Source organism: Aquarana catesbeiana, linkage group LG06 (assembly GCF_042186555.1).
Source record: "Aquarana catesbeiana isolate 2022-GZ linkage group LG06, ASM4218655v1, whole genome shotgun sequence".
Lineage (NCBI taxonomy): Eukaryota > Metazoa > Chordata > Amphibia > Anura > Ranidae > Aquarana > Aquarana catesbeiana.
Window position 1 is genome coordinate 67,267,183 of NC_133329.1, and position 15,336 is coordinate 67,282,518.

Below are 15,336 nucleotides of genomic sequence, written 5' to 3' on the forward strand. Positions count from 1 at the left end.
AAATATGAATTGACCTGCATAATTTTGCATTGCAGATCTGCCCTGGCATCCACAAGTTGGAGACATCATAGTTCCACACCTGAAAGAAGATAAAGAGGCCTGTCTGACCTGTGATATCTCCGGATATTTCCCAGGTCATCTGAAAGTGATCTGGTTTAAGAAGGAATCTGGAACAGACTCACCTCCCATTGTAACGGAGCTACCTAAAGATGATTATAAAGTCTCTGATAAGGAGAAGAAAGATAAGATCTTCTCCAATAAGTCATCTCTGACATTCACCCCATCACTCCTCAGAGATCAGGGGTCAGAGTTCATCTGTAGAGTGGAACATCCCATTCTGGAGCACCCAATAGAGAGAAGAACGGGTCCTATAGTAATAGGTACATAATAGGACTGTCATCATGTTCAGTGCCAGTTCACACTTGTGCAATGCAAATTCGCAGCAAATTCCGCACTGCATCCAAATCGCACCCAGTTCATGCGAACTGCAGCCGGGGGTGTATGTTAAGTTAACGACCCCCTTAAATCGGTTTGCAAAATGCAGTGCAATTTGCAGAACCGGATAGCATGGGTGTAAACGCTCATGCGTTCTTATTCTGTTGCAGCCAAAAAAAAGGGTCCTGCATGATTTTGGTGCGGATTTGGTGTGATTTGAGCCATACACCCATCAAATTTCACTGCTGAAGATATGCATGTGATTTGAACAAGAATGTGGTGCGATTCCTTTTCAAAATCTCATGCGGTTCCCACACTGCATAGTGTGAACCGGGACTCACTGGTTTTACATTGCGGCTGCGGTTTTACGGCTGCATTCGCACCTTTCACAATGTATTTGTGTTAATCAAAAAAGTGAGTTTAGGGCTTATATGGTGTAACACTGAGCTCATACAGAAAGGTCTTTTTTCTACACACCTGTGGAGCTTTTTGGGGCTAGCCAAGTCTACAATGAAGTCACAGCATAGAGCAGTAATGGCGAAGCTTGGCACCCCAGATGTCTTGTAACTACATTTTCCATGATGTTCACCTACACTGCAGAGTGCATGAGATAAATAAAGAGCAACAATTGGGGATAGAGAAGGGGATTATAGCGGTGCCAAGGAATTTGAAGATATGTTGCACAAAATTGTTTACAAAAAGATATAATTCTATTGGTATACAAAGTCAAAAAAAAATATAAGGTACAAGGGTGCAATACATATAAAATCACTTTACAGACGTATAGAAAATACAGCAGGAACCGGCCAGTGTGTGAACAGGCAGGTTTTTTATGTCAGGTAATAAATTCCTACATGTTTTGCCAACATTGGCTTCCTCAGGGAAAGATGATAATACCTGTACACTTCTATAAGTTCTAAAATGCCCGGGTCCAGTGAGAGGGGACCATTCTTAGTCATGTCCAGCATTCATTCATTGATAAATATCATTGACAAATGAGTTCATTGTTTATTATTAGCAAATATTGTTATATGTTTTTTCTTTTCTTTTTAGAACCTGCTTATACACATGTAAACAACAAAAGACACTCACATGAGTGTAGACGGGTAGGCCGCACACCCCATGGAATACATGAAAAATACAAGAACCCCCTGACGGGGCTTTTAAGCAGCCAATGAAGTGCAGTATAAGTAGTTGAAAAAATTCAATTTTATTGGTACAAAAAATATGAATAGTATATTAAAAGGGACATTGAGAATAAGTACTGACTATTAGAGTCAGGACATGAACTGGATATGGCGTACAGTAGCAGCGGACAAATTATACAATTAAAACCAATGCAGGACACAATGTGCCAAAGGGCAACCAATGTTTTTACAAGTGTTGAATCCTTAAAAGTAAGAACAACAAACAATGCCTATAAATGAGGGCAATATACAATACGGTGTGTGTGGAACAACGAAGGCTGTAGGTGTGAAATCCTGACGCGTTTCGACCTTTCCCGGGTCTTCTTCAGAGGATGGTTGTCCACTGTAAAAATGTCAACATGTATCAATCATAGCATCAAACTCACACTCAACAGCGCGAACCCATACATGCATACCAAATAATGTAGCTGTCCAGGCCGCATAATTACCTATTGTAAGATTTTTGGCGTTTTAAGGTCAGTTCTTTTTTTTTTTTTTTTTGCCCATTTGTTTCTTTTTCTTCTTTAGCAAAACCCTTCTGCACACCCATGGATCCATAATTTTACCAATTCTATAGAACTCCAAAATTAGGGAATCTTCCCCAATCTATGTGGACGAATCTATTGACCCCTTGCTTTTTATTTATTACATTTTTTTATTTTTCATTTTTAGCATTAACGTGAACCTATTCGGGTGCAGCTTCGGTTGCCTGTTGTCCCTCCCTTCCCTTTCCCCTCCTACACATGGGGGGGCTGGTAGACGTGATCCCTCACAAGATACACTTGGTCCACCACCCGCTCACTTGGGAGCTGGTGCGACACGGGGGAGACGGGGGAGCAGAGGAGAAATCGCACCATCCTAAATACTCTACAACGTTAGAACTGACCTTATAACGCCAAAAATCCTGCAATAGGTAATTATGCGGCCTGGACAGCTACATTATTTGGTATGCATGTATGGGTTCGCACTGTTGAGTTTGAGTTTGATGCTATGATTGATACATGTTGACCTTTTTACAGTGGACAACCATCCTCTGAAGAAGACCCGGGAAGGGTCGAAACGCGTCAGATTTTCACACCTACAGCCTTCGTTGTTCCACACACACCGTATTGTATATTGCCCTCATTTATAGGCATTGTTTGTTGTTCTTACTTTTAAGGATTCAACACTTGTAAAAACATTGGTTGCCCTTTGGTACATTGTGTCCTGCATTGGTTTTAATTGTATAATTTGTCCGCTGCTACTGTACGCCATATCCAGTTCATGTCCTGACTCTAATAGTCAGTACTTATTCTCAATGTCCCTTTTAATATACTATTCATACTTTTTGTACCAATAAAATTGAATTTTTTCAACTGCTTATACTGCACTTCATTGGCTGCTTAAAAGCCCCGTCAGGGGGTTCTTGTATTTTTCCGGTTTTATACACATGTAACGCTATCGGTAACCAGTCCTGGCACATTTGGCTCTACTAATGTCCAATAGGTACATGTGAATGTCCCAGACCCACCTACTTGGTGATAAATGTCCAAGGCACATTCCTTCTCAGTTTGAAAGTCCTTTTTCCCGGGTGGTGGTGGATTAATTAAGGGCGCCAGTCACTTTGAATACATTTTAGATGTTTTAATAATAAACATGCATGAAGAGTGGGAAGGAGGGTGGAGGGAACACAGGATACCTGAGGGTTCCATTAACAATACACAGTTTCTGGTCTCATACATGGTCTTCTCACTAATATCAATCCTTCTGTAACAGAACTCTGCTGGATGGAATACCCCTCATAAATGTGTCTCCTTCTCAACTGAGGTTCCTGTGTATTCTCAGTCTTATGATACAAGGCAGGACAGCAGTGGCAGGGTTCACATGGTGCTTCCCAGCTTGGTCGGTCACTCACCATCCCTGTGGTAGGACAACCATAGCTTTGCTTCCCGAATGGCCAGTAGCACTTCATCTCAGCCAGCAGCTTAGGGACACCTCCCATGGCAGGAGATCCCTCAACACTCCATACCTCTTGGCCCTAAGGCCTGAAGCCTAAATAAGTGGATCACATAGACATCCTCTAGGAGAAAATCCCTGGAGGGAAAGAGAAAGAGCAAGATGTGACTCAGATACCTAATAGCTCTCCCAGGACGCACAGCAAGCTCCCTAGGCCTGCTGATTGGCCAGGTATTAAATATCTATGATGTCCAGTAATATCTCTAGCACACTCTGCTGGACAACACTCACACAGCATGCGACTGAGAATAATCATTGGACACTTAGGCTGCATTCACACCTGAGCGTTTTGTTTTCAGGCGATTTTTGCTGCGATTTTGTACAGGCCAAAGGGTCACCAGTGTAAAAAGCAGAAAAATGCCTGTAATCTGCCAAAAATGAAGCTCATGTACTTTTCTGAGCTTCAGGCGTTTTGCTTCAGGCAACAGAACGCTCATATGTGATCATCTGAAGCCGTGAACGACAGGGCGGAAGGCTGCAATGCAGCCACCACTGGACCCGCATGGACCTAGGCCATGGACCTTGCCCACCGGGGGGGGCTAACCCCACCACTCTGCCTCAAAGCAAAATTCCAGTTTGATACAAGGAACCTTGTTTTTCCAAATTCGATTTCAAAATACACCGTTAACCTTAATAAAGATCCAGACTGGGGAATTATGTAAAAAATATAAAAGCTGTGGTCCATATCATTTTTATTAAATTTATAGGGCCGAATACTGACCCCTTTCTGACCTGCCTCACCAACTGTACCTTGTACCTCCTGTCTGGTAGGCTGTATGGGGCCCTGTGATTTCTACCAGCAGCCCTGATCATAGTTATTGTGTTAGGTAATTTTTCACTAGTTTTTAATTGCACAAATTTCACTTTTGCTTGTACTTTGTGGTATTGAATGTTTTTTTGCTGTGTTATTAATACATCTTATTTTATCGTCACTTAGTTTGGGTCCAGTCTAGCAAAGAGGGTGTTTCACCGCTCAGGCGGACACAGACCCAGGTGTGAGATTGATGTAGGATTTCCAGAGCAGAAGAGCTCCAGGTGCTGGCTGAATGCTAAGCGGAACAGGCTTAAAGTGAGAAGATCTGGATGCCGCACACCGGATATAGCCAAAAACTTCACTTTATTGAAAAGATGGGATCATCAAAATAACAAGACCATCATGCAGAAAGTACAGGTTGGCTGACGCGTTTCGCACTCGGAGCTGAGTGCTTACTCATAGCTAGCAAATATTAAAAAGACTAACTCTTATATAGCTCAAAGGGATATCACATGACCACCCAATTAGGTGATCATTGAGTCTCAGCTGGAAGCCAATTTTATGAAATCTCAGCATCTGCTGACTAATCAGTGTGTTAACTAATAAAAAAAAATATTTCAAAACCATAACATATGAATTAATGACAAAAAATGTGGACAGGAATGTGTGTACATGTGTGTGTTAACAAAAAATAATGTGTATTCTTTCTTAATATATGTGTGTGTATTGATAAATGTACTTCTGTAAATGTACATATGTATATAGTGGTGGGTGTAGGAAAAAAGGTTTTTCTTTATAGAAAAAATATTTCAATTTAGAATGAAATGTGAAGATATGATGTTGTTCAAACAAGGTGCAGAAAATGTAAAAACGAGGAAAAACATATGCATATATATATATGTGTATGTAAAAAATAAATAGAATGAATTTATATGTGAGCGAATAATGGTGCGGTTCGTGTATGTAAAAGAACGAAATATATAATCATGATAATATGTGTGTATCGCATTGGAAAAATGAACATTCCAATGAGTGTTCACATGTGGGAGTAAATGTAACACAGACAAAAACTGTGAGTACCATTGGTATTGTGAAGTGTGAATAAACTAAAATAAAATAAGCCGCCAAAAAGAGAATTTAAGTTAAAAAGACTTATGTATATATGTGTGGAGTGTATAATAAAAAGATATATCCAAGGAATATATGAAACCTAAATAAATCAATGGAATTAAAAAATGGAATTAAAAATGGAATCAACTCAGCTAAAATGATGTCCTAGTGCTTGTATCTGCCGACCGCGATAATGGATGATAAGACGAGGTCGGTCTGTGTATGGGAGTATCAAAAGAGATGGAATAAAGGAAACTCTCTGTAATGTGCCGGACTAGTAAAGATGAAATATTCAACAATGTGACGTGGAATATTGTATGGTGAACCCGCGGCTGCTAGCAAGGTATGTGTGAGACCCTATAATGTTAGAAATGAACTGCGGGATTCAAAGCCATAGAATCCCGCTGATCAGGGTTGCCCCAATCTGATCAAATAGTAGTGGTATATGCAGGGTCCCAGTAGACAAACCTGTAGCATATAATCCTAGATGATGAGCCTGGCCGCAAGCGGGGTGTATGTAGGACTTTGGAAATGAAATAGCGGTGTTCAAAGCAGTGGAATTCCGCCGATCAGTGTCACACTAAATGATTAAATGTGATTATAAAAGTAGTAATAAAGGTTAGTGTGGGGTCCCAGCCAGTCACCCAAGGATAAGGTATCACAAAAGAGCACAAGTGGAGTCCCGCAGACCAGACAAGAGTATTGCTAGACTGGGATGATAGACCCCCGTCTGATAAAACAATTAAGCTGGAAATATGATAATCTATAATCAAATTCTCAGGTGCCTCATGTGAAGATATGCCTTAGTATGTACATGTCAGCAAATGCCAAGACCTCCAAACAATATACATATTAAATGATACATATTATAAATCCACTGATACAATGCTCATATGTTGATACCGGCAAATGAAGCAATTAAAAACAAGCACATAATGGTCGACGTCGATCCAATCTATAAAGACGATAAGAAAAATGTCATAATGCTGAGCTCTAAAAAGAAACAAATTACATATTCATATTGTAACATTGAACCTGCAAAACAAACACTAAACACTGACAATACAATATATGCAAGCTTGTGTGCATGAAGATAAGCTCCGTATGTCTGAAGAGTAATCCCAAGGTGTCTATAAAAATATAGGCAACGGTGTGTACAAAATGAAAATAAATAAATAAAAAAGTGTGCATACATTTGCATAAAAACCTAATATGTGTATTAGGTAGTTCCTACACTACTAAAGAAATATATAGAAAAAAGGGGGTTTTATATATCTATATAATAAGAGTGAGTAAAGAATGAAAGCAGTAATTGTAAGTAAAATTATAAATACTGATAATACAATCATGAAAATGATTATCAAAGAAGAATGGGAGAGAAAATAAAAGTAAAAATAATAACACAGAAATGTGTAGAAAAATAAAATTTTTCATCTCAATATTGTCGTGATATAAATCCAAGGGTAAAGCAAACTTATTTTTTGGTCAAATGTATAAAGCATTTGAGCAAAATGGATGTCACAAAACAATATTAGAAATGTTTCATTTTTTATAATTTATTTAAACCTTTACATACATCTATTGCTGACCATGATTCCTTGGAAATTTCTGCTCTGCCGTAATTTGTATAGTAGGTATGTAGAGCAGGGGTCCATGTCAAACGTATAAACCAATCAAGGTAGTGAATATTGTATATTCGTATATGAGATTAAATATGTTTGTATGTGGACCACAATGGTCGATAGATGGAAAAACTCTTATCATGGCACTGTCTGGCTGGGGTATGGAACAAGAGAAATAGAAAATGGCTGACAGAGCGTGAAAAACAAAAAAAAATAAAAAATGAAAAATTCTTTATGGACACTTACGATGGTGTAAGTGTTATAGCTATGTTCAAGCGATGTGTTTAGATAATTACTCATAAAAATAGGAAACATCCCATTCAAAATTGAGGCCCAGGGGGATTCTCGTGTTTAAAGAGAATATCCAATATACTTCACGTTTGCAAAGCAATTGGAACCTGTCTCCTCCTCTAGTAGGGGTAACGACTTTTTCTATACCCTGAATATAAAGACTTGATACGTCTTTCTGGTGTACAAAGATCCAGTGTTTTGCCACGTTAGTTAATCTATCCTTTTTCAATGTCATATAGATGGTCATATAGACGGTCCCTGAGGCGGCGTGTTGTCCGCCCGACATACTGGATCTGGCAAATGTCACAAGTGATCACATATATTATAAACTGGGTGTTGCAGTTTATAAATGAAGTGATATTGAAAACTGTGCCGTTTGTGCAAGATTGAACTTGCTTGCCCTTTTTTATATGACTACAGTAATTGCACCCCTTTTTGCCACATTTGTAATTGCCCTTAAAGTTTAACCAATTGGCTTTCATTTGTTCAGATACTACTAGACTGGGTGAAAGGGAACTCCCCAGGGTAGGAGCCCTGCGGGAGACCACTTTAATACCCTTGGACAGTATATTCTTATATGCAGCATCATTATACAAGATAGGAAGATATTTGGTAACTATTTTCCTTATTTGGTTAAATTCTGCACTGTATGGTGTAGAAAATACTGGGGTAGTGATAGAAGGGAAACTAGTATGGGGTTTATCTTGTAATAATGTGTGTCTAGGGATAGCACTCGCTCTGTCAAGTGCTCTATTGACTAGGACTGTACCATACCCCCGGTCCCTAAAACGCTGGGCCATATTATGTGCTTCTCTATGGAAGTTTTCAGGGGTGCTACACAAGCGTTTGAGCCTCAAAAATTGTCCATACGGAACACCTCGTAAGGTATGTTTGGGATGTGCTGAGTCTGCTCTAAGAAGGGCATTCCCAGCAGTGGGTTTCCTATATAGAGTGGTATGAATAGAGTTGCCTATGCCAGTAAGTTTAACATCTAAGAATTCGATGCTGTGAGGTAGTAAAGTACCTGTAAATTTCAAATTAAGGTTATTATTATTGAAATATGAAAGCCAGGTTTCTAAATCAGCATCTGCATCCGATGTGATAAACAGGAGGTCATCAATAAAACGGCAGTAAAAAAACGTATCTAGTCTGCGGGGGCTATCATGTCCAAAGATGCGAGACCTCTCCCACCAACCCATAAAAATGTTGGCGAGGGAGGGCGAAAATTTGGCGCCCATGGAGGCCCCGCACCTTTGGAGATAATAGCCCCCGTCAAACATGAAAAAATTGTGTGTGAGTAAATAATCCAACGCCTGTAAAATGAAATCTTGTAAAATGAGTGAAAATCTGCCTGATTCTCTGAGAGCCCAAGCAACTGCCTGAATACCTAAATTGTGCGGGATGCTAGAATAAAGACTGGTGACATCACAACTGATCCACCTATACCCACTCTCCCATCGTAAATGTTGTAATTTATTTAGCAGCTGCTTAGTGTCTCTCAAGTAGCCAGGCAGGCTGGTAGCCAAGGGCTGTAGCTGGGAGTCCACCCATTCACCCAAGCGTTCATTAAGTGAACCGATTCCTGCTACAATAGGTCGGCCCGTTAAAGGCTGAAGTCCTTTATGGACCTTAGGTAAATGGTGGAATATGGGCATGACCGGATGTTCAGGGATAAGTTTCTCTTTATCTGAATGTGAAAAGATACCTGCCGATACCGCTCTGTCTAAAAGAGCAGAAAGTTTGTGTTTAAAGGGGAGTGTAGGATTAGATGAAAATAATTGGTAGGTCTGTGTGTCAGATAACTGACGTGAAGCTTCCTATGTGTACATGTCAGTGTCCAAAACAACTACTACTCCCCCCTTGTCTGCATTCCTGATAACTATGCTGGTATCTGCTGTTAATATTTTCAGAGCTGATCTCTCGTTTTGTGTCAAATTATCTTTGATGGGTTTTCTGTGGCAGCTGTGAGCCAGGCGAGTTAATTCCCCCTCCACCAACCTCTGGAATAAATCAAGATCCTTGCCCCTGGATGCCACTGGGTAAAAGTCAGATTTAGATCTGATTATTAATTTTTTCTGTAAATCAGTGGGATCAACGGGGGGGTGGATCTGATTCATCTGCCAGTGCTATTAAATCATGCAGTGCACAAACTTCATTGAAAGAGATGGGTGAAGGGGGAGACTCACCTGATTCGCCAGAGCTCCCTGGGATAGCCTCTTCTCTGGAACAACCAAAGTGTTTTTTTGAGTGTTAATAAACGGGAAAACCTGTTAACGTCCAGAATTGTGTGAAATATATCAAAATGTCTATTTGGACTAAAATTTAAGCCTTTTGATAGAAGACTGATTTCCTCTTCTTTTAGGGGTCTCCTTGAGATGTTGAGTACGGTAGAACTCATTTCTTCATTTTGCCTCTCAGGCTGTAATGTGAATTGTTTGGAGTTCTTGTGTCTCCTGCCGCCCCTTCTTGTTTTTTTATGGACGATTTCTTTCTCTTTGTGTAACCTGACCTGCGAGGGTTTCCAGCGTTAGAATGGTTATTGCTTCTGTTTGTTTCCACAGAACCTGTAGATCTGTCAAGAGAGGAATCTGATATGGTGCGTGCCAGGGTGTTGTCGGCTAAATCACTTTCTTGGTCGAGGAAACTGACCTGTTTGCCACGGTTTCTCCGTGAACGATTGTGGGCAAACAATGGTTTTTTCCAAGTATAGACTTTATTGCTCTCATAATCATTTTTATCCCGGGCCATTTTACCTCTCTTGCTGGCGATCACTGATTTTTCCATTTTGTCTAATTTGTTGCTCAAGCGGCTATCCAGGTCTGTAAAGGCTGTCAGGTTTTGTGAGGAGGCAAGTTCAGTCTGGATTAAGGACATATCAGACTGCAATACCTCCATTTCTTTGGTTTTAGAGGCAATGAGAATATTCATTAGTTTGAATGAACATGTATCCAGGGTGTCAGTCCATTTTTTTTTAAGGTCATCATTGAACAGCTCTCAGGTAGGAAATTTTTTGATCCGTAAACCTCGTGGTATGTGAGCCATTGACAAATAGTCCTTCAGAAAATTGATGTCCCAAAAGGCTCTAATTTCTCTCGCCATAATATGTTCCAGTTTTCTGAAATGTCGTATTAACAATACTCCATCGTCATCCGACACTCCTGATGTGTGTGTCTGTGACGTTTGTCTTAATGGATTGTCAGAGGGGGGGTGCCTTTAGAGTTCTGCTGTACAAAGTTTCTGCCATGGGTGTCGAAGTAGTATTGTGATCCATAGAGTAAATAGGAAAAACTCTTCTCCCGTAAATGTGGGTTAAGTGAACTCTTGAAAAAATAATAGTAACCAAGATGGTTTGTAAGATGCCTGGGAAAGCCTCCGAGCAGGTGAAGAGAAAAGCATATATCCTTAGATGCAGACAAGCAAAGAGGGTGTTTCACCGCTCAGGCGGACACAGACCCAGGTGTGAGATTGATGTAGGATTTCCAGAGCAGAAGAGCTCCAGCTGCTGGCTGAATGCTAAGCGGAACAGGCTTAAAGTTAGAAGATCTGGATGCCGCACACCGGATATAGTCAAAAACTTCACTTTATTGAAAAGATGGGATCATCAAAATAACAAGACCATCATGCAGAAAGTACAGGTTGGCTGACGCGTTTCGCACTCGGAGCTGAGTGCTTACTCATAGCTAGCAAATATTAAAAAGACTAACTCTTATATAGCTCAAAGGGATATCACATGACCACCCAATTAGGTGATCATTGAGTCTCAGCTGGAAGCCAATTTTATGAAATCTCGGCATCTGCTGACTAATCAGTGTGTTAACTAATAAAAAAAAATATTTCAAAACCATAACATATGAATTAATGACAAAAAATGTGGACAGGAATGTGTGGGTCCAGTCTCCTTTGTACAGCTACACAGATGTGGTCACCCTTGCTTATCTTGGTATCCTCACACCTGCAATCTGTAATAAATTGCATACCTTTGACCACTACACTCTGTATTCTGGGCTATACCTTGTATACTGGTAATTTTGGCCACTACACTCTTTATACTGTGCTGTTTGTTACATCCTCCTGACCACTGCACTCTGTACTCTGTGCTGCACATTACATCCTCCTTCTTCACTAAGGTTCTCTAACAAACCTCTGAGGGCTTCACAGAACAGCTGTATTTATACTGAGATTAAATTACACACAGGTGGACTCTATTTACTAATTAGGTGACTTCTGAAGGCAATTGGTTCTACTAGATCTTAGTTAGGGGTATCAGAGTAAAGGGGGCTGAATAAAAATGCACATCACACTTTACAGATATTTATTTGTAAAAAAAACTTGGAAAACCATTTATTTTTTTCCTTCCACTTCACAATTATGTTCCACTTTGTGTTGGTCTATCACAGTGGTCTCCAAACTGTGGCCCTGGGGCCAAATGTGGCCCTTTGCCTGCCTTTATCCGGCCCTTGGGACACTACTCCGCCCACTGATACAAGACATTATTCTGCCAACTGACACCAACAATGAAGCAGAATATCTCCCACTGACACCAATAACTGGGGCACTATACCACCCCCAAAAACCAAATGTGGCGATGTTTACTTCCACTGATGCCAGGAAAATTTCCGCTACCACTGGTCACAGTCCAGCCCCCCTACAGTCTGAAGGACAATAAACTGGCCCTTTTGTTTAGAAAGTTTGGAGACCCCTGGAATACATTTACATGTTTGGTTGTAACATGACAAAATGTGGAAAAGTTCAAGGGGTATGAATACTTTTTCAAGGCACTGTATTTCAACAGAAGAAGCCGTCCTACGGATGTAGCAGTTACAGGGATGAGACAAACCATTTACTATTGACAGGGGTGCTTAAAATTATCAGCTTCAATTTATTTACATAAAACCTTTATCACAAAAGAAAAACAACTGCTGTAATTGATTATAAAGTGAGAGCTCTAAATCAAAAAGATCTAAATCAGCTAATAAACCTAACACCCCCCCCCCCCAAGACTGACAATGCTGCTGTCCAGAGGTGCCCCCTGTGCTCCTTCATCCAGAGTGGGGACACTCTAATACAAGAGGTGTGTTAGGCTGGATTCACACCGACGCATTTTTTGTGCTTTTTGCATTTTGCAGATTTGCACTACAGAATGTGTTCCATAGGAAACCGTGTTAAATGGACTGTAGTTCAAATCTGCAAAATGCAAAAAGCACTAAAAATGAATAGATGTGAATCCAGCCTTATTGGTCAGATTACCAGGGGAAAACACGGGGGAAAAAAGCCTAAAATAAGAAAACGAATGCAGCCACCACATCTGATGATTGGTAAGCTGCAATATTTTATATTTTTGATGTTGGGTTTAATACTGCTGTAAGATGAGTGCCATGGATGCACCTTGTATAAAATCTTCATTTTCCAAAATAAATATTGTATACTTACCTATATTACACTACACTACTATACTTACCTATACTATAATGATTCATGTAGAACTTGTAAACATATCAATATAACATGTTACTCCACCAGGTGAGCACAGTTAAATCTGAACTCCAGGCACAATTAAAGACATGCATTAATGCAGATTTGTAATCATAAAACCTTCATTACATTTATTTTATTTATTTTGTTATTATTTAAATGCAAGCACCTGCATTTTTTCAGGTATCTGCTTCTTGCATGCCCTATGCAACAGAACTCATACTGGGAAAGGGAGAAGCAGCACAAGGAGCTAATCAGTTGTGCTGAAGTTCTTAGGTGCTAACATGAGACATGCTGATAGGAGAAAAGAACAGAGTGGCAGAGAGATGAGTTCATCAGTCTGTTGTGTCTATTCAGTTACAGACTGGGGGAGGGACAAAACCTGTAAGTGTTACTAAACTGCAGGACTTTTGTACTCACAGGGCTGTACCATAGCTCCCTACTGTCCCTGATTTCAAGGGACTGACCCTGATTCCGAGAGACTGTCCCTCTGTCCCTTATTCCTCCTCATTTGTCCCTCATTTTGGTCTGATCTATATAGTTGTATAAAAAAATGCACATTTTATCTTTCAAAAAGTGTTTCCCAGTGCTAAACCTTTTATCCAAATTCTAAATTGCTGCATTTGTAAATGTTAAAAGCCAATATAAAGGAATAGTAGTGGCAAAAAAAAGTCCTTGTGGATTTTATTAACCTTTTTTTGGGTTAATTCTCCTTTAAGGGGGTGTGGCAGGGGGCGTGTCCTATGCCTACATACATTTGCAAGTAGGTGTCCCTCATTCCCCTCTCAAAATGTTGGGAGGTATGCTGTACTGTTAGGCAGTGCAGTGTAAATTTTATTACTGAATGGACAGAAATACAAATCCCTAGAGCAGGGATATGCAATTAGTGGACCTCCAGCTGTTGCAGAACTTTAAGTCCCATGAGGCGTAGCAAGACTCTGACAGCCACAAGCATGACACCCAGAGGCAGAGGCATGATGTGACTTGTAGTTTTGCAACAGCTGGAGGTCCGCTAATTGCATATCCCTGCCCCAGACTGTTTCCATATAAATATTTCATCTGTGTATTTAGCGGTTTGCCTGGAGTTCAGTTTTAAAGCAGAACCCCAGCCAAAATGAATAGTCCATTAAAAGATTAAATATCAAAATCAGCTTTTGCTGCAGTATTCAGCTTCAGCCCAATGATTTCCCTTGCAGTTTTCTGCCACTAAATTCCCTCAGTCAGAAGGCCAGCATCATTCTACCCACTTCCTCTGAGCCCAGGTCATCCTAGATTCACCCCCAGCCTGTGGTTGGACAGTGAAAGGAGAAGCAGTCATTAGCTCATCTCTCTGTCATTCGGCTTTCTCCTCCTATCCATATGCTTCTTGTCAGCATATGAACTGATTGTCTCCTTGTGCTGCTTCTAATTCTCCCATTCTGTGTTCTGCTGTACATGGATTTTAAGAGGCTGATACCAGGTCACATTCAGGTACTTACACTGTTTCCATTTTAAAAATACATTTATAAAGGTATTAATAATTACAACGCTGCATTCACTTGTGTCTATTATATCTGCCTGGACTCTAGCTTTCAAGCCTTAAACAAAAGGCAATTCAAAACCATATTATAATCAGAAGAGCAAATGATCCCGGGGCTTCCCACAACGTGTCACCCAACAAAGGTGAGTCAATGTGCAATTCATTTACTTCTTGAATCCATACTTTTCCTAAGCGATCGGATATCAGTATTCTAGTTTGTGTGTCTGCTATGCTTATGTAGGAATCTGCTGCCCTCTACTGTCAGAGTCACTGAGAGAACTCATTTGTATGACCTGCGATACCTCCCTCCCATTGATCCTCCTTGAAAGTGCCCACGTCATCCTCCCACCTGGATGCAGCTCTGGATGGGAAGCCGTCCAGGAATTCAGACAATAACATAGAGTAACCCCATTGATGTCTGCTGATGACGAAACGCGTCTGCACGAAGGCACGTAGTGACGTCACCACGCGATCGGAGTAGGAGGACGGGCTCTGTTTTGCTTATGCCGGCCGGCATTCTTTTATGCGATGTTATCTTCTTTTAACTGTAAGTGCATTACTTTGTTTTATTAAACGATATTCAGACTATATTACACTATGGCCAGTTTTCTCTTTTCCTGAGCACCCAATTGAGTGTACGGACACTTTAGCGGGACAAAGGGAGCGATCTGCACCATCCGAATCACCGTCCCTATTGTGCTCAATTGCAAGCTAAAAGGCCTAGGCTGGGTTATAGCCATCTGCCTTTTAAGCTTGCCGTCTGGTAAGCAGAATCTACAGCTACGGTGGTCGGGCACTTTTCTTGTTTGTGTGTGAATACTGCAGTGATATTAGGGCCTGCTTCTCTACAAGTTTTTTCACTTAATTTTTTTTATAGCGCGGTATCCTCTTTTGCATAATAACATAGAGTAAGCCCTGGAGATGAATCCCTTAACCACTTGCCGACCACTG

General features: G+C 40.5%; 1 protein-coding gene across 1 annotated transcript in view; it reads left to right on the top strand.

Moving 5' to 3' along the window:
• The window catches only part of LOC141148580 (uncharacterized), a 36,627-nt gene extending 30,999 nt beyond the window's left edge, over window positions 1–5,628 (top strand). Inside the window, exons 4-5 of the mRNA XM_073636145.1 lie at window positions 36–380; window positions 4,555–5,628. Of these exons, the coding sequence (XP_073492246.1) occupies window positions 36–380; window positions 4,555–4,616 (407 nt within the window). The 3' untranslated portion in view covers window positions 4,617–5,628. The remainder of the gene's footprint in view (window positions 1–35; window positions 381–4,554) is intronic.
• The last annotated feature ends 9,708 nt before the right edge of the window (window positions 5,629–15,336 follow it).